The sequence below is a fragment of the Lepidochelys olivacea genome (genome assembly GCF_965140295.1).
Source record: "Lepidochelys olivacea isolate rLepOli2 genome assembly, chromosome: 8".
Taxonomy (NCBI): Eukaryota; Metazoa; Chordata; order Testudines; family Cheloniidae; genus Lepidochelys; species Lepidochelys olivacea.
Window position 1 is genome coordinate 21,998,690 of NC_140418.1, and position 19,427 is coordinate 22,018,116.

Below are 19,427 nucleotides of genomic sequence, written 5' to 3' on the forward strand. Positions count from 1 at the left end.
AAAGAGAGCGAGGAAGAGAGCCAGGGTTTATTTATTTCTGGCAGTTTATAACCATGTATAAGAGGCACCCACCTGCTGCTCTGGGAGCCCTTGACTTGAGTTAAAGTACCAGTGCAATGAAAACAAAGACAGCAGCAAGCAACCTGAGAAAAGCTCCAGCACAACTCAAGAGGTGGGACTTTCCTTGTCCAGTCTCTTCAGCTGCCTGGGCAAAGAGCTGCATCCTGGAGTATCTCCTGGAGGTCAGTAGTCCCTGAGCAATTCAGACATGTACGCTGCTCTTACACAGGCTGCTCAACAAACAGTCAGGCCTCTTGCATGTCCTAGCCATTGATTTGATCCAAGAGAATCTCTCCATCTAAAGAGAAGGTTTGTCACATGTAAGAGGTCACTTAGAACCCTCCATGTTTTGCATATTTCATAAAGAGAAATGCTAGTGCAAGTTGGATAGGAGCTGGAGGAAAATGGAAATCGTTAGCGTTGAACTGCTGCTGATCCAGAGTTTGATCCTCCATTCCCCCTTGCCCCCTCCCCGCGCACAAAGGCTTTCTCTCCCAAGACACTGCTAGGAGAAGGTGATCCTCCAGGCTGAAGTCCCACTCCGTGTGCAGGGCATTGGAGCTCCGTTGTCGATAGCATCCTGGGGTGACTGGGAGGGTCTCTGCTTCCTTCCAGACAATGACTCTGATGCGATGAGCAGCTCCTATGAGTCATACGATGAAGAGGAGGAGGATGGGAAGGGCCAGCGGCTGACACACCAATGGCCATCAGAGGAAGCTTCTATGAACTTGGTGAAGGACTGCAGGATTTGTGCCTTCCTGTTGCGTAAGAAGCGCTTTGGGCAGTGGGCCAAGCAGCTGACGGTCATCAAGGACAACAAACTTCTGGTGAGACTTCAGCTTCTGGAGTGCAGGGGGACCCAGGATACAGGAAATCTTTGGAGCGATCCAGAGTCTGAGAGATCCTGGGCTGGAGAAACGGGGAGCCTCCTGTGTATAGGGTGCAAGTGAGCCAAGTGCACCAAAGGACAGACAGGGATTGGCAAAGCTGCTGCTTTCAAGTGGCCTAACCATGTATGTTCAGTGAATTGCTTGAGTAAATGAAAGGGTGTGTCTTCCATGGGGATGTGAGTGGGGCCAAGACTGCCTTTCATGGCAATGTTGCATATCTAATCCATACCTGCCGTGCAGGATAACAGCACCCCTGGAAGCATTTATACCGCGAGGCCCACAGTCCAGATCTCTACCCAGAAGCCATCTGGGTTCACCCTGTATATTTGTCACTGGAAAAATTAATGCAAAACGTCATGAGTAAAGTCATCATGCAGGTCAGTTAGCTGGGAGACCGTGTGGCCCAGAGGGTAGGTACAGGACTATCCAGGTTCTGTTCCTGGTTCTGGGAAGGGAGTGTTGTCTGGTGGTGCGAGCAGGGACTCCTGGGTTCTGGTCCTGGCCCCTTCTGTGACTTTGGCTGATTCACTCCCCTGTAGCTTCCTCCTCCGTAAAATGAGGCTAATGATACTGTGCCACCTCTGTGAATTACTACGAGGTCGCTAGATGAAGCCCTGTGTAAGGGCAGACAGAGCTTCAGCAGGGATATTCCCCCTTTGTGCTAGCATGCTCACGCTCCACTGCCTGGCAGGAGATGCAGTCAGGCCTCGACTCTGTGGGAAACAATTGTCTCCACTTCTTTTAGTGCTACAAAAGCTCCAAGGACCGGCAGCCACACCTGGAGGTGCCCCTGAGCGCCTGCAGCGTCATCTATGTGCCCAAGGATGGGCGCCGCAAGAAGCATGAGCTGCGTTTCTCTCTGCCAGGGGCCGAGGCCCTGGTGCTGGCAGTGCAGAGCAAAGAGCAGGCTGAGGAGTGGCTGAAGGTACCTCTTACTGCAGCTTATGCCTTTCTCCCTAGCCCACGCCACTGGCCACACAGGCTTCCTCCCCCCACAAAATCCAGCCTTTCCCCATTTGACCAGCCTTTGTCCTTCTGGTGGAACCTCCTCCGTGGTATGGTGCTGTCTCAGTACATGGCCTAGCTCCTGTGATCCCTGTCTGACATAAGTGGGTAGGCAGGATAGCTGCCTTCCTGGGAAAGGCCTGGCTTCCAGGGCTGCCTTATCTCTGAAGGGAAGGGGATTTTCCACCCTTCTTTTATCATTCCTGCCAGACTGGGACACCAGCTGTGGGGTGAGCTACCAGGCCCAGGGAGCCTTGGCCCCTTTCCGCTCCCTGTGTGATAGGCTGGAGTCCCATGGGCAAAGGGAGAGGGGAGCTGTTTGTTTACCCTCCCCCTCCTTTTTCCTGCCTTTGTTCTGCCAGTGGGAGGCTGTGTAGCTTGGAAGCTGTTTGGTGAAGTCACCAGATCTGCCTCTGAGCTGGCAGTGTGTAAAGGCCTGAAACAGGAGTGTGTTTAAATAGCACCATCTTGCCCTTGGGGAGTATGAGCCCCTGCCCATCCCAAATCTGCCGATGTGGGGCATTTCACCGCTGAGAGATTGGGACGCCAGCCTGCCCCATTTCTGCCCCCCCTGCCCCATTACACTGCACTCCAGGGCTCCTGGTGCTGTCAGATCTGCCCTACCCAGCCTGGCTACTGCGTGTGCTTTGGTGAAGGGCCATGTAGGGGAGGGAGAGGGATGGGAGAACTTCTCCCAGGCTGAACCTGTGTGGAGATTAGCAAGAAGTTCTGGTCACACTTATTGCCCACATTATGACTGTAGCAGCTTTTCGTCACCCCTCTCCTTTCCCTGGCTGGCAGGGATGGGACGTGGGAAGGCTGAAGTAGGGTGAGCTGTCCTCATGCCGTGTCCATCTACCCAGAGAGCCTAGGTTCACCGCAACCTCACAGGAAGGATGGTCAAGGCCCTAGTCTGGGACTTACGAGATGCAGGCTCAATTCCCTGCTCTGCTACAGCCTTCCTGGGGATCAGTACATAAGATTGTGAGGTGCTCAGACGCCATCTATGGTGATGGGGTTGTATAGGTACCTTGGGCAGAACCCCTGTAGGAGATGGACAAAGCCTCCCAGATCAGCTAGCTGGAACCCAAGGGGCCTTTGTGACTGTCCTCTGAGTCCTCGTTAAATGCCCCTAAACCTTTTTAACGGCCAAACCGTTTATTATCTCAAACAGGACTTTGTGGAGGGAGTTTTAAGAAGACCCTGCTCCAAAGGGAGCTTTGCAGGGTGCCACTTGTTGCTTTGTCCCCTCTGGAAGGCAGCAGGGAACGGGATCAATCATTCCAGGAAGGGATAATTCATAAACAGCTACAGCAAAATGCAGTTTGTTGTGGTTGGGTCAAGCTGTGTGGTCAGAGCTCCCCGGTTACTGGGGTAACGACTCGGGGCTCAGGCGCTCCCAATGGGTCCTGAGAGGCCGGTGCTGAGTGGTCTGTCTCCACAGGTGATAAAGGAAGGGAGCAGTGCCAGTGGAGAAGGAACAGGTGGGACTGAAGCCCCTACATCCCCTGTGCTACATTGCAAGATGGACCTTGACAAGGTGTCCTGTTCTCTGTCTCTCCCCTGGGGGTTAGTGATACACAGCAGAAGGGAACAGTGACTAAACTCACAGGAATCAGGCAGCTGAAGGCTGGGTTTCTGGGTTCTACAAGATCAGCCTTGCTCCCAATGTTTGCATGGCCCTTCTGTGGAACCCCCTATGGTAGCAGAAGGGGACCCCCTCCAATTGGTGACAAAGAGCCAAGACCACCTCCCCAGCCCGCCCTGGAATGGAGATGGGGGTGGGGCATATGCCCTTTCCTGTCCCCCTGCCTAGGGTGGGACTATCAGGAGCTAGGCTGGACACCGACCTTTGCCAGACTCGCAGAACTCTGGTCAGGGATGGTCACTCAGTGCGGCATTGAAGTGGTTAAAAGCCATGGGGACTCGTGCGGGAGGAAGGGATTGGGAGAGGAACTGCACTGAAATGGATGCCTGCCCTCCTCCTCACAGAGGTTATCACAAGACAAACAGGCATCTGACTCTGACAGCGTGGCAGCAGGAGAGAACTGCACCCCCATGAGCCGAAGGGAGCACGGTGAGAGCCCCAGCCCTGCTCTGACCATTGTGGGCCCATGAGCTGGCCCTGCTGTGGGGAGGGGAGGGTCCACCCCACTGTAGAAAGCATCCTCCCACCTCATCACCTCTCTGCAGTTGTCTCAAAAAGCCGCCTGCTGCAGGGAGGTAGGAAGGGGGCACGCCTGCTGGCACAGCTTCCCTGCACTGCCATGCGGCCCTGCTGCATGTGGTGGAGTTGCTAAAGCCCCTACCACGGAGGAATATTTACATCCTCTGCCTAATCTGCCCCTGGCTCCATGCGCCAGTCCTCTGAAGTGCAACAGTTGCTGGGGGTGGGGATGTCCTGCTCTTTCCCAGTCAGTGTATCTCTTCCCACTCTGCCCTCCCCTCCCTGCCACTGTCTGACACCCAAAACCCCTTCCTGCTCTCATTGCAAATCCCAGCCTGAAGGACAGCACCATAGTGACCTCTCCGCTTTGGCCAGCCTTGGTGGGGGGACTTGCTGTTTACTCCTGAGCTGAGCTCTCCTCCCTGTTCCCAGGGAAAGGCAAGAAGAGCGGCTTGGCTGAACTGAAGGGCTCAGTGAGCCGGGCAGCAGGGAGGAAAATCACCAGGATCATCAGCTTCTCCAAAAAGAAGCCGTCCCCTGAGGACACGCAGACGTCCTCCACCGAGGAAGACCTCCCCTGCTGTGGTTCGTACCTAGGGCTCTGGGGAGATGGGAGCAAGAAAGGGGTATTCTGGGTCTAGGTGGATGTTGTTCCTAGGGGACTTGGTGCCAGGTGTAAGTTGTGCCACAATGCCTTTCTCTTGCCCACGGGCCAGACCACCCAGAAGAGGGATGGGGATGCTATCCAAGACACAGGGAATTTCACTATTTCCTCTGAATTCCACCCATCGCTCACGAGCCCTGTGACAGCATCGGGGACTCTGCCATGACATGGAAGGGGATTTCTTGCTACAAGCATGTAGCCTGGGATTGACCTCCTCCATCCCTTATGTATATACACCCAGACACACACACCTTTTCTAGCTCAGTGTCCCTAGTCCATGATCGCAGGACCAGACTGTTTCACCCAGGGCAGAGCACTCCGGGTACACATCTGTGGAGGTGCTGGGGACTACACAGCTGTTAGGTGCTCTCTATGTTAAGTGCCATTTGAACAGGGTGATTTGGTTTTCTCTCTTCCAAGCTAGAGCACTAGAGCTAAAGCCTGCAAGTTACATAAACAATTGGAGCAAGTTATTAAACAGGGATCGCCAACCTTTGGCACGTGGCCTGCTAGGGTAAGCCCCCTGGCGGACCAGGCTGGTTTGTTTAACTGCCACATCCACAGGTTCGGCAGATCGCAGCTCCCACTGGTCGTGGTTTGCCGCTCCAAGCCAATGGGGCTGTGGGAAGCCGCGTGGGCCAAGGGTTATGCTGGCCGCCGCTTCCCGCAGCCCCCATTGGCCTGGAGTGGTGAACCGCAGCCACTGGGAGCTGCGATCGGCCGAACCTGCGGATGTGGCAGGTAAACAAACCGGCCCGGCCCACCGGGGGCTTACCTTGGCAGGCCGTGTGCCAAAGGTTGCCGATCCCTGTATTAAACAATCAGTTTGTAAATACCCAGAGAAAAGGAGAGTTATAAGGAATAGCCAGCATGGATTTGTCAAGAACAAATCATGCCAGACTAACTTAATTTCCTTCTTTGACAGGGTTACTGGCTTAGTGTGTGGGGAGAAGCAGTAGATGTGATATGTCTTGATTGAGTAAAGCTTTTGGCACAGTCCACACGACATTCTAATAAGCAAACTAGGGAAATGTGGTCTAACTGAAATTTCTATAAGGTGGGAGCACAACTGGTTGAAAGACAATAGTCACTTAGTCAGAGTAGTTGTCAGTGGCTTGCTGTCCAACTGGGAGGGTGTATCTAGTGGGGTTCCACAGGGCTCAGTCCTGCGTTTAGTACTAGTCAATATTTTCATTAATGACCTGGATAATGGAGTGGGGAGTATGCTTATAAAATGTGTAGATAACACCAAGCTGGGTGAGGTTGCAAGCATTTTGGAGGACAGGATTAGAATTCAAGGCAACCTTGACAAATTGAAGAATTAGTCTGAAATCAACAAGATGAAATTGAATAAAGACAAGTGCAACCTACTTCACTTAGGAAGGAAAAATCAAATGCACAGCTACAAAAGGGGGAATAACTGGCTAGATGGTAGTACTGCAGATCTGGGACCACATAGTGGACCACAAATTGAATGAGTTGACAATGTAATGCAGTTGCGAAAAAGGCTATAATTATTCTGGGGTTTATTAACAGTGGAGAAAGTCCAGAGGAGAATAACAAAAATGATAGGTCAGGTTTTCTAAATCTTTTACGAGGAAAGATTAAAAATACTAGCATGTTTAGTCTTGAGAAAAGAGAACTAAGGAAGGACCTGATAACAGTCTCCAAATATGTTAACGGCTGTTATAAACAGGGTGGGAATCGGTTGCTCCTCATATCCACTGAAGGTAGGACAAGAAGTAATTGTTTTATTTGCAGCAAGGAATATTTAGGTTACATATTAGGAAAAACTTTCTAACTGTTAAGCCCTGGAATAGACTTCCAGGGGAGGTTGTGGAATCCCCATCATTGGAGGCTTTTAAGAACAGGTTGGACACACCTGTCAGGGATGATCGAGGTTTACGTGACCCTGCCTCTGTGCGGGGGGCTGGACTTCATGACTTCCCAAGGTGCTTTCGAGCCCTATGATTCTATGAGTTAGTAACAGGTTTCATAGTGGTAGCCGTGGTAGTCTATATCAGCAAAAAAAAACTAGGGTCCTTGTGGCCCCTTAGAGACTAACAAATTTATTTGGGCATAAGCTTTCGTGGGCTAAAACCCACTTCATCAGATGCATGGAGTGGAAAATACCGTAGGCAGGTATAAATATACAGAACATGAAAAGATGAGAGTTGCCTTACCAAGTGGGGGGTCAGTGCTAATGAGCCCAATTCAATCAGGGTGGATGTGGCCCATTTCACTACAAAAAGTAATTTCCCCCTCTATTGATATTCACCCCTTCTTATCAACTGTTGGAAATGGGCCACATCCACCCTGTTTTTTTTGAGTTAGTAAGTTGCTCAGAAGATAAGCATCCTCTGAGATAAGATGCTGCTAAAGAAAATAAATGAAGCTCCATGTCTGTCTGTCTGTCTGAGATACTCATACTGGCCCCCATTCCCATAACACCCAAGTGCATCACAATCTGGGATGTAGCTATCCTTACTACACCCCTGGGAGATAGGGATGTGCTGTTATTCCATGGGGAACTGAGGCACAGAGACCAAGTGATCAATCACACAGACTATCTGCTGTGGAGCTGGAAACGGTCTCCTGAGTCCCAGGCTAGTGCCCTAACCACTGGACCATTTACCTCACAAATTCTGCCCCCAGAAGGGAGGGGATGAGCATGGTGACCGCATAGGGCTTCTGCATCTATAGTTTCTGTGGACAAATACTACTGTCCTTACTTGGGTAAACATCCCGTTGACTTCGGCAGAGATTTTGCAGAGTATGAACTTACTAAAGACCAAGCCGCACTTGGGCCTTTGATGTTTGAGTTCTGCAGTTTTAAGGGGCAGATCTCTGGGTGCCCAGAGAGAGGGTCCTGCCCCAGTGCAGTGCTTTGTGGAGTGCTTCCACTGCCGGAACAATGTGGGGGAACAAGGCCTACCCAAAGGTAGGGAGATGGGCAGTGATTCACTGACAGGCCTGGACGTATCTTGGTAGGATATTGCAGAGCAGCATTTCAGACTCTGTGTTTGTCTACACTGCAGTTAGACACCCATGGCTGGCCTGTGCCAGCTGACTTGCGCTTCTGGGGCTTGGGTTGCAGGGCTGTTTAACTGTGGTCTACATGTTTGGGCTTGGGCTGGAGCCCCAGCTCTAGGACCCTGTGAGGTGGGAAGGTCCCAGCTGCAGCCTGAGCCTGAACGTCTACACTGAAATTAAACAGCCCCTTAGCCCGAGCCCTATGAATCTGAGTCTGTTGGCACAGGCCAGCCGTGGGTGTCTAATTACAGTGTAGACAGACCCTCTGACAGAAGTACAGCGAGACAAGACAACATTTTGGAGCCTCCCGCACTGCCCCTATTGGCTCTCGCTTTTCACCTTCCCCTTAGCATCATGCTTGTTGGTTCATTAGGTCCAGCTGAAATGCACTGAGACTCTCTTCCCTTGGGGAACTGGCTCTCCCTGCAGGTTACCTGAATGTCCTGGTTAACCAGTGCTGGAAGGAGCGTTGGTGTTGCTTGAAAGGCAACACGCTCTATTTCCACAAGGACCGCTCCGACCTGCGGACGCACGTGAATGCCATCGTCCTGCGTGGCTGCGAGGTGGTGCCAGGCCTGGGCCCTAAACACCCGCTTGCTTTCCGCATCCTTCGCAGTGGGCAGGAGGTCTCTGCCTTGGAGGTGAGTGTTTCATTCTCAGCGGCTCCAAGTGAGGCACGCAGGCTGTGGAGGCTTTTCCTGTCTCCCTCTGGAAGGTATGGACGGGCAGTTTGGGTCCAAATCCTGGGCTGTTTGTTTCCTTAAGGGTTTAACGAAACCCAGAACTGAACAGAGACACAGAATAGAGTCTAATGGGAAACCTCCAGGGACAATTTAACTTACCCCTTCCCTGGCTGTGCTTTGAGACCCCAAACTCAGCCAGGTGGGCTGGTGCATGGCCTGGGCAAGTGAAATTGACTAGAACCAAAAAGCAAAGTCCTGTTTCACTGCTGAGCCCAGCCGAATGCATGCGATCACATAAACCATGCTGAGCAGCCTCTGAAATTCTTTCATTAATCATCTGTGGTGCACCTCGTTACACAAGCAAGGGATTTGGGGTCTTTTAAATCTAATCTTTATCTTGGCAAGATCCCTTAGGCTATGTGAAGTTTTTATTCCATAATTGATTAAAGCAGGCATGCGTGGGGCGCCCTGTTAATGTGTTTCAGACAAGTGAATGTAATATACAAAGTAATTTCACTTGGGTCTGAATGACTGTATAAGGGCAGCCCAGATGCTGATAGTATCTGCACAGAGAAGCTGCTGGATTGGTTGAACCAGGCAAATCACGGCAGGTGAATGAACTCATTTGACTCTTAGCTTCAACCCAACAGCTCCTCCACACAGGAGCGGAGCTTAGCAGGTGCTTGGGCTGATGGAATCCAGCTCGGTACCGTGTGGAGAGAGCAACCTCATTCTCTAGGGAGGGTAACGTCTTCCCATTTCCCCTGGGAACCCCTTCGCTACACAGGGTTGAAGACGTACTGCGTCTCAGCACGTGTGTTGCATGTGAGCAGAGGCCTGTGCTTTCTTGTGTGGCATGGGTGGGTTGGGCTGGTGTGGGGAGACCCAAAGCAAGGAGGCTTTGGGGGGTGAGGGGAAATATTGCTGTAACTCCGTGCCCGTGCTCTGCAGGATATGGGTCATCTACCTGGAGAGATGTGAAGGGGAGATGCGTATCCAGGGGCCAGATGCTCACGATGATGGCTTTCTCACCCACTAGGCAAACTGCTCTGAAGATCTGGGCCGCTGGCTTGGCATCCTGCTGGTTGAGACTGGCTCCCAGAAAACCCCGGAGGCCTTGCACTATGATTACGTGGATGTAGAGACAATAGCCAACATAGTCACTGCTGTGCGACACTCCTATCTGTAAGGGGCTCTCCTCCCATTGCTTCAGAGCTTTTGTTAAGGCAATGGGGGGGGTGGATGGGGGGGTGTGATCCAGCTCCGGCATGAGGCTCACCTGGTGCCCACTCCCTCTCTGCCTGGACCTGGGAGAGCAAAACTCCCTGTGAGGCCATCCCAGCCAGCACTTCCACCATGGATGCATCTTGTGTCTTCAAACCCTGGTGGCAACAAAGCCCCAAGTCATTGAATGCAGCCTCAGAGCCAGAATAAACCACCTGCCGCATGAGTAGCATTGTGGGGTAGGGACATGCAGCGGGGAAAGCAGCGGTGGGTTATGATTTGTGGGGCCCTGAGCCATGCGTGCCTTATAAAAGCTGTCTAGGGACTGGTGCTCAGGACTGGGACCTGGCAGCTCTGGCTGTGCTGAGTGGACTTGGTCAAGTCACCGCATCTCTGTGCCTCGTTTGCCCCTGGAATGGGATATCTACTACCACATTTCCAAAAGTGTGGGGCACCTGCCTCTGAGAGGTGGGGAGGCAGTGCCTGACTGGCTTCATTTCCCTGAAGCAGGACTTGGCTCGCAGTGGTTTGGGGACTGCATGGGGGAGGGGAGGCAGGGCTAACTCGTGAAAGTTTGCAAAGTTTGCTTTGAGATCTTTGGGTGGAAGGAGCTAGAGAAGGATGGCATGTTGCCGCTGTGTGGGTCAGGGCTGACATACTCTTATCTCCCCGTCCCTTCCTCCCCAGGTGGGCCAGCGCCTCCCACGAGAGCCAGGCTGACTCCTCCCGGGTGGTGTATGATGACGTCCCCTACGAGAAGGTGCAGGTACGAATGTGGCTTGCTTCCTATCACGCTCCCCCCGGAAAGGCCATGGTCCTTCTCCCACCCAACCTCTTGCAACCCCCAAGTAACTGAATGCTGGGGAGACAGGCGCCCCCTTCCTCTCAGTGGCACTTGGGGCCATGGTTTCTCAGCAGCCACCCTGCCCTTAGTGCGGATTTCTGCTCCTGCCTTGTAGTGATGCCATGCAGCGTCTCTGCTGGGATCTGTTTTTCATTGCATTCATCCATGCAGGTAGAGGAGCCACCGCGGCCGTCTGGGGCCCAGGTGAAGCGCCATGCCTCGTCCTGCAGTGAGTCATCACGCCGTGTGGACCCGCAAGTCAAAGTCAAGAGACATGCATCAAGTAGGTTGAGATTCGCCTGCTGGCCAATGTGCTTTGGGACCAAACCTCAGCCACACAGGAGGGGGCTAGTTGGCTCAGGAATTGGGACTTCCCATTTCTGGCCACCATTTCCTATCGAGCCCTAGGTCACTAATGGCAGAAGCCCTTCCCAGCCCTGGCTGTTCCATGAGATGAGCTGGTGGGGTCTTAGTCCCACGTGGGCTAGTGATGGTCACAGGTGGCCATGTGTCCTTTAGGAACTGGAGTAACTGGTCGCATGATCTGAGGGGCCTGCAGCTTCTCCTTACCAGCTGGGGCTCTGGTATGTTGGCCTGCTGTGGTGAGTGGGAAGTGTGAACTGCCCCTGCTAAGGACAGAGTGGGGACTCAGTTGCTCCTCTGGCACCTTTCACCTGCCCTGAATTCACTAACGAAAAGCGACCCCTCCACAGGCAGTGGGGAAGGAGGTGCCAGTTTCAGGCTGATCCTGCATGGGCTTCAGTGCGTTCTCCTGTGCCTCCTGGGAAGACTGATGTGATGCCCCTGTTCCCAAAAGCAGCCCCTTCTCCCCACCATGGCCTAGTGGAGCCTTGGGAGTGACCGGCTCATCTGTGACACTCCCATCATGGAAACTGAGGCATCAAGGCTGCAAGTCCTGAACTCGTCTCGCTGAGCCTGCATTTGCGCTCTCCTCGATCGAGGCAGAGGCCAGTGTGCAAACTCCCTGCTTGACCAGCTGTGTCCTTGTTCGGTAGATGCCAACCAATACAAGTATGGGAAGAACCGGGCTGAGGAGGATGCCAGGATGTTCCTGACGGAGAAAGAGAAGCTGGAGAAGGAGAGAGCTTCTATCCGGAATGAGCTGGTGACCCTGCGGAAGGAAAAGAGGGAGCTCCGGGAGGCCATAAAAAGCAGCACAGGTATGGAGCCTGCTGCGGCCTGGGAAGGAGAGGAAATACCCCCCTGGCTGATCTGACCCGAGCCCCGCAATAGGGGATCATGGCAACAGTCACTAGACCAGAGAACATCTCAGCAATGAGGCTGGTGGATTTTTAATGCCCAACAAAGCAGGGATGAGTCAGGGTGAATAGAACCCAGCAAAATGGTGCAAGTTTCCTCCATCCAGCTCTGCCAATGCCCCCTAGCCTGACCTACTGCTGCTGACCTGTTCTGGTCCCAGCTCTGGCCACCCACCGGTAAGGCTCCCTGCTGGTCCTCCAGGCTTCTCATGAGCATGACAGTCCTGTCATCTCCTTGGCCACACCCTGAACCCGAGAAAGCCCCTTCCTCTCTCCCCTCCCAACTGAACAGACAGGCCCACCTCCCTTCTTTGCTAGCCAGTAGTGTAGTTGCCAACTATTAGTCAGCAGCAAACTCCCACTCCTACCCCTGCTCCCCCATAGGGGTTGCACATGACTGTACCATCTTCTTTCCCAGCCCTGGTGCTGCTGGCTCCCTGCTGGCCCAGCACCAGCATAGATGCAGTAGAAAGCTCTCTGCTGGAGCTGCTGTGTTCCTTTGTTCCTCGTACTCCTTGTTCCTGGCACCCCTTTCAGAGCAGGGGCGGTGCCTTCAGCCCTCTGCCAGGCTGGCTAGTGCTTTCCACTCCGCTGGGCAGAACACTGGGGCCCAGCTGTCGTGCTGAGTCAGCGGGGATCTGACCACCTGCTGCTGTGGCCACTTCAAACTGTGCCTAACAGCATCACCTAGTGGCCGAACAGGTGTGTCCCCCTCCAGTAAAAGAGGCAGGTCATTGTATTGTTTCCTTTTCAGCTTCTAAGGTTGAAAAGCCAGAGCAGGAAACGTACTAGTACTACACAGGAGAACCTCAAGAGTTACAAACACCTCGGGAATGGAGGTTGTTCATAACTCTGAACAAAACATTCTGGTTCTTTCAAAAGTTTACAACTGAACGTTGACTTCGTACAGCTTTGAAACTTTACTATGCAGAAGAAATATGCTGCTTTCCCTTTACTTGTTGTTAGTTTACATTTAACACTGTACTGTACTGTACTGGGAGTTTTTGTCTCTGCTGCTGCCTGATGGTGTGATTGACGGGTAAGTTTGTAAGTCTGGTGCTTGTAACTCTGAGGTTCTACCGTACTAATAAATCCTAGCAAAGGAGTGAGGCTGCAGCAGGGCATAGTTAACAGGTATCTGACACTAGAAACAGGCCCTCACCAGAACAGCTGATCTGCGATCTCCTAGCTGCTGGCACATCACTGCTGCCCCCAGCAAACCACACTCACTGGAGGGGGTGGTAAATTTGGGCTCTGGAGTCTCCTTCACTCTACAAACTCTCTCTCTCTCTCCCTGGCTCTGTGCTGAGCCGATGGGACCTGATTGGTCTTGTTCCTTGTCTCATTCAATCAGGGAGGAAGCTGAAGGAGCTGGAGGAGCGGGTGGCGGCCCTGGAGGAGCAGTGCAAAGGGAAGGAGGAGCAGCGCGTGGACCTGGAGCTCAAGCTGACGGAGGTGAAGGACCGGCTGAAACAGTCGCTAGCAGGAGGGCCGGCTCTGGGGCTCATCATGACCAGCAAAGCTGAAAATGGGGTACGGAGTCGCCTTCCTTTCCACAACCCTGGTCTCCCAGAGGGTTCCTGCTCCCCTGCAGAATCATAAAAGACTAGGGTTCATAGAATATCCGGGTTGGAAGGGACCTCAGGAGGTCATCTAGTCCAACCCCCTGCTCAAAGCAGGACCAATCCCCAACTAAATCATCCCAGCCAGGGCTTTGTCAAGCCAGACCTTAAAAACCTCTTAAGGATGGGGATTCCACCACCTCCCTAGGTAACCCATTCCAGTGCTTCACCACCCTCCTAGTGAAATAGTTTTTCCTAATATCCAACCTAGACCTCCCCCACTGCAACTTGAGACCATTGTTCCTTGTTCTGTCATCTGCCACCACTGAGAACAGCCTAGCTCCATCCTCTTTGGAACCCCCCTTCAAGTAGTTGAAAGCAGCTATCAAATCCCCCCTCACTCTTCTCTTCTGCAGAATAAATAAGCCCAGTTCCCTCCACCTTTCCTCGTAAGTCATGTGTCCCAGCCCCCTAATAATTTTCGTTGCCCTCCGCTGGACTCTCTCTCCGATTTTTGTCCACATCCTTTCTGTAGTGGGGGGGCCCAAAACTGGATGTGATACTCCAGATGTGGCCTCACCAGTGCTGAATAGAAGGGAATAATCACTTCCCTCAAATTGCTGGCAATGCTCCTACTAATGCAGAAGGGTGGGACTCTTTTTTTTTTTTTTTTTTCTTTCTTTCTATTGGCTTGTGCCTGCTTCAGGTGGGAGACATAGGGATACAAGCGGAGGGCCAATGCACCTCAGTCTTGAGACCCGCAACCTCCCCTCTGCTATGCTCACCCCATCCCACTCAAGGCAGCCCTGCCCTGCAGCCCGTGGCTGTCTTGCTATTTGGCCATTCCAGTCCTAGGATCTTCTCCAGCTGTGTGGTGACCCCTCAACCCCTCTACTATTCCAGGCCTGGGCTTCCACCAGCTCTGCCAGTGCCCTTCAATGTTCAGCCTATCCCAGCAGTCCATTAGTGGATGGTAAATGTTCCTTGCCACATTCGGAAGCTGTGGAGTGTGCTTTAATCTGGGTTCCCTAGCTGTCTCCCTGTCTCCTGCTGTCACTGCTTTCTGGGTCTCTAAAGGGTTATTCTCACCCCCAGGAGACTGGCAATAAGCCGAATGGGAACCCCACAGAGCACTTGGTCCCAGTGAACTGTGCAGCAGAAATGAGGAAGAGGAGCCCCTCCATCCTCCCTGCCAACAAGGGGAAAGTGCTGCAGAAGGCCAAGGTACAGCTGTGCTCTCCCAGCCCAGCAGCATCCTCCTCCGCCTCACCAGCCGGTGTTTGGGCACTGCACCATCCCTAGACCCTGAGGCCGGGGAATCAGCTGGTCACCTCTCCCCCTTCCATTCCTGGCTTCCCCCAACACCACACTCTCTACTGCAGGGGTGGCCAACCTGTGGCTACCCCTGCAGTCACATGCAGCTCTTCCAAAGTTACTATGCGGCTCTTTGTCTAGGCACCAACTCCGGGGCTGGAGCCACAGGTGCTGACCTTCCAGTGTGCCGCGGGGTGCTCACTGCTCCACCCCTGGCTCTGCCACAGGCCCTGCCCCCGCTCCACCCCTTCCCGCCCCCTCCCCTGAGCCTGCCGTGCCCTCGCTCCCCCCTGCCCCCGAGCCTCCTGCATGCCACAAAACAGCTGATCGGGGGTGGGCAGGGAAAGGCGCTGATTGGCGGGGCTGCCGGTGGGTGGGAGGCGCTGGAGCTGATGGGGCGGGGTGGGGGGGGAGATGCTGACGTATTACTGTGGCTCTTTGGCAACGTACATTGGTTAAATTCTGGCCACCCCTGCTCTAATGCATCAGTCGCTCTGCCAGGTTCTGCAGAGCCGCCTGCCCTATGGCTGCTGAGGGGGTGGGAAGCCTTGGGACTTGGGAGGAACCAGGCTGGCTGGGGGAGCTCATGGAAGTGCCAACTTATGACCCGACTTCCAGGGCAATGGTGGTGGCTCAGTCACTGAAGACTGTGGAATCTAGAGTGGCCAAAGCCCTGTAGCAGGCAGTAGCGCAGGGAGCTGGCCTGGCTTGGTCCCTGAATGGCGGAGCTAGATCGGGCCTCCTCAGGCTTTCCCCATCTCTAATTTCCACACGGTCTCTCACAAGCTAAAGAAGCTACTCAGAGCTGTACCCTGGCCCACCAGGGTACGTCTGTGCTGCAATTGAACGCCCGCGGCTGGCCCGTATCAGCTAAATTGGGCTCGTGGGGCTCAGGCTGCGGGGCTATAAAACTGCCATGTAGACATTTTGAGCTCAGGCTGGAGCCTAGGCACTGGGACCTTTCTGCCCTCCCAGGGTCCCAGAGCCCAGGCTCCAGCCTGAGTCCGAACGTCTACACAGCAATTGTACAGCCCCAGTCCCGCGAGCCTGAGTCAGCTGCTGTGGGCTGGCTGCGGGAGTTCAATTGCAGAGTAGACATACCCCTGCTGGCTCCTGAGGGTCTACAGCATGGGGCTCAGTAGTTGTAGCTGTTGGGCCTGATTCTTTCTTCATGCCGACACGCCTGGAAACTTTTTTCTTTTCCTTACATTGCAGGAGTGGGAGATGAAGCAAACCTAACTGGGACAGCCAGGCCTTGCCTGCAGCAAACAGACTCGGGCCCTGGGACACACTGAAGAGCCACAAGCCCCTTTTCCCCAGGGAGAGTGGAAGAGGATTCTAGCGAGCCTGGATCTCCAGCAGGGGGATGAGGGCATGGGGAAAGCACCCACTTTCCAAGGGTGGGGACATTTTGGCAAGCAGACAAGATTGGGTGTGAGGGAGAGGGGAGGGATATTTGGGAATGGGGCGGGGGGAATCTTTCAAGAGTAAGGCTCCCATGCAGCTGGAATGCCCAGCTCTGGGGAGGAGCACCCCACTGGGACTGGAACGTCAGCCGTCCCCATTGATGTGTTTTGCTCTTGGTAACAAACTAACAGAAACATGGGGGAGCGTGAGCTAGGGGAGAGTGCAGGTAACTCAGAATCCAAGCGCCTGGGTTCTAGTCTCGATTGTGCCACAGGTGGTCTGTGACTTTAGATTGTGCTTTACCTTCTGGTGCTCAGTTTCCCCCCTCTCTCAAATGTGGGTCAGTATGATCTATCCTCCAGCAAGGGGTGGGGTGAGCTTTCGTTATAAGCATTACATGGAAGTGGTGCAATTTACGTGTGATTTTTACTGGATTGGGCTACTGGCGCAGTTAGTCCTCTCTCCCAAACCAGAGCAGAGATTGTGTGGAGCTAGCCTAGTCTCCTCCCTCTGCAGCGGCCAAGCCCAGAGGCCCTAGAAGAAGGTGACCATGTCACCATGGGGCTTTCTTGTGCATTGTTTGTTAGATCTCCGACACTTAGAGCTTCTGACTTAGTTGGTGTGCTTCTGCCCTTTTGCAGTCTCTTCTGTCTCATTGCAGGTGTCCTTTCATATTTTTTATACGTCAGGTAAATTCAGCACAACGGGGGAAGAGGAAGGCTATGAAGCTACTACAGCAATGAGGCTAAAACTTTAGTGGCCACTGATTTTGGATGTTTGTGTTGGGGTTCATGAGCCACCCTGGGCTTAATTCTCTGCTCCCCCCCAGTTTCTCCTGACTGCACATGGAGCTTGTGCGCTCAGCACCTCTAAGCAGTGGGGGGCCAGCTTGTCTCAAGTTCGTAACTTCTTGCTCAACTGTTTTATCTATTTCTTGTCTCCTTCCTGCTGGAAACGGCTGTGGTGCAGGGCAATGCTGCCCCCTGCAGGGCAAGGGCTGACTGCCTTTGGAGAACAAACTCTGGGGAAGCTCTGCTGCCAACACTTGAAAGCACCCCCATTGGGCCTTGCTCAGCATCTTGGCGGGGCCATATGGAGCTGCTTCCTCACAGCACTGTCAGACGGTGAGCTGTGTGGAGAAGGGGATGGGCGAGGGGCGTGGGGGGGAGAAGATGAGGGTATTGCCTGAAATAATGGCACATTCTCAACACTGCATGCAGGGCAGGGCAGGGCACCTTCATTTCAGCGACAGCCTGCGGAAGATGAGAAGGGCCAGAGAAGGGGGCAAGAACAGAGAAGGGAAACCATTTCAGCCAGCGTAGTATGGAGAAGAGTAAGCAGAACCAGGAAGCCTGGGGACTAGAGGGAAAGCCCAATGCACTCCTCTTTACCCTTTGGTGCAGTACAGGAACACTGTGCCAGTAAGCTTTCAGTACAGCAGAACCTGTGGAACTCACTGCCGCAGGGTGTTCGTATGATAACTAGCTAAGCAACCATTAATAAAAATAGCAACTGCTAGTAAGCTGCTGGGCTCAAAACCATCTGTGTGTTCCTTCCTGTAGCTGCAGCCCGTGAGCAGTTTGGTAGTTGTAAATCCCCCACCCCCAGCTAGTGTCCTCACTAAAGAAATACATAGGGGGAGGAGGGGAAGCAGCATCACTTGTTCTTCATCCAATTTGAATGCACCCTGCATCCACATACACAAGAGCTCAAGCTGGTTTACAGTCAGTCAAAGTACGGTTCAGAGTAGATTATGCTGCAGCAGTGTTAATATTGATTCACTCTCCCTCTTGCTAGCCTCAGTTGTCTTAGTGTCAAACCAGAGTATTGCACCAGTAGGTACCTGAGTGGGATTTTTCCCTGCCTTGGATGCAGTCAGCATGAGTGAACAGAAGTGAATGGCGCACTTAGATAACCCTATGCTCCTTCCTAAAAGTGCAGTTTTGGGGAGACTCCCCATTCCCTACCCCCACCAGTAACCTTGGCCTGGCCCCCTAGATAGTCTCCAAGCCGTGGTGGGATGCTATGGCTGAGGCTGCTAAAGAACATTGCTGGTCTCACTGCCCTGGCCATGCCCAAGGCTACGCTGTGATTGGTGCTAATTGATAGTTTGGTTGAAGGCTGGGCCTTGTCTCCAAAGATGTGGGAAGAAGGGGAACTGGATGCTTCTGTTCCTTGAAACACTGTCCCCCTGCGAGCAACCACAGCTGCTCCTGCCATATGCTAGAGCATCTCTCAGCATGTCCCTGCCGTGGCATACTGCTCCCTCTGTCTCCTGCAGTTCTGTTTGGTCTTCCTGGCTGAAGGCAGGTGTCACTTCAGGATAGGCAGCCATCCTTTTCTCCTATAACTCAGCCCAGCAGGGGCACAGGTGTGCTCGCTCACTAATGAGCCAGACATATGCTGCTACCTCCCACAAAGAAACTAAGGCTTTCACCGGACAGTGCCTGCCCAGTGCCCTATGATTACAGGATGGGGGCTCGGTTTCTGCGTCTCTCAGCCCTGCCGCCTTAACAGAAGCTGGGAGGGGGAGGGAAACAAGCAGGAACGGGGAGACAGAAACGTGGGAATGGCCACACCTGGTGGGCCTCCCTGCTGCCCGGGTAGCCTTGTGCCACCTGCTTTTGGATGTGGGGGTGGAAGGCGCCTGGCTCAGCACATTGTGCCCCATGCTTCCTCTGTAAGAACCATCTGCACTTCATGGAGCTGTGTCCTTTCCCCTAATAAAGAGACTGCTGTTCAGAACCCAGGCGGTGCGCATTTACTGAGCTCAGCCAGGGGTGGGCCTGGGCTGGATTTAGGCAAGGGGAGGGGTTAGCTGCTCACTCCCACTGGGGGCCTGGTGCAGCAACCCAACACCATGATGCTGCACAGGCCGGGCTTGCTGCTCATGCCCTGGGGTCGCCAGAGCAGAGCTGGTGGTGTGCACACTGGGACCTTGGCAGGGGCAGGCCCCACAGCCTGATCCCTAGCTGGGCAGGTGTAAGATTACAAACTGCTGCCCCTCAGAAGCTGTGGCTTTGCTGACACATGGCGTGAAGTGGGGCTGCTCCATAACATCTGCTGAAGCCGCTGCCCTCCCTTGTGATGACAATCCACTCCCTGCTGCTCAATAGGATAAGAGGGGGCAAATTGGAGGGGAGGGATGGGCTGAGTCAGAGGTGGGGGGAGGGACTGAATGCACAGGAACGTCAAACAGCTGGAGGCAGGGGAAAGAGGGGGGAAAATCAGGGGTAGAAGATAGGAGCTGGAGTTAAGAACTAGCTTGAGATGCTGCCAGACAGTGACAGAGGG

At 53.6% G+C, this 19,427-nt stretch overlaps 1 protein-coding gene across 3 annotated transcripts in view; it reads left to right on the top strand.

Annotated features, from left to right (window-relative positions):
• Positions 1 to 18,878, top strand: part of AFAP1L1 (actin filament associated protein 1 like 1) — a 57,865-nt gene extending 38,987 nt beyond the window's left edge. For 2 of the 3 annotated variants that reach the window (XM_084637016.1, XM_084637017.1), the window contains exons 7-19: positions 676 to 887; positions 1,696 to 1,875; positions 3,400 to 3,495; positions 3,948 to 4,032; positions 4,555 to 4,707; positions 8,249 to 8,460; positions 9,542 to 9,687; positions 10,414 to 10,492; positions 10,742 to 10,853; positions 11,587 to 11,751; positions 13,205 to 13,383; positions 14,508 to 14,636; positions 15,942 to 18,878. In XM_084637016.1, the coding sequence (XP_084493142.1) occupies positions 676 to 887; positions 1,696 to 1,875; positions 3,400 to 3,495; positions 3,948 to 4,032; positions 4,555 to 4,707; positions 8,249 to 8,460; positions 9,542 to 9,687; positions 10,414 to 10,492; positions 10,742 to 10,853; positions 11,587 to 11,751; positions 13,205 to 13,383; positions 14,508 to 14,636; positions 15,942 to 15,965 (1,772 nt within the window). In that variant the 3' untranslated portion in view covers positions 15,966 to 18,878. The remainder of the gene's footprint in view (positions 1 to 675; positions 888 to 1,695; positions 1,876 to 3,399; positions 3,496 to 3,947; positions 4,033 to 4,554; positions 4,708 to 8,248; positions 8,461 to 9,541; positions 9,688 to 10,413; positions 10,493 to 10,741; positions 10,854 to 11,586; positions 11,752 to 13,204; positions 13,384 to 14,507; positions 14,637 to 15,941) is intronic. The other variant, XM_084637018.1, reaches the window with a different exon arrangement.
• Positions 18,879 to 19,427: the final 549 nt, after the last annotated feature.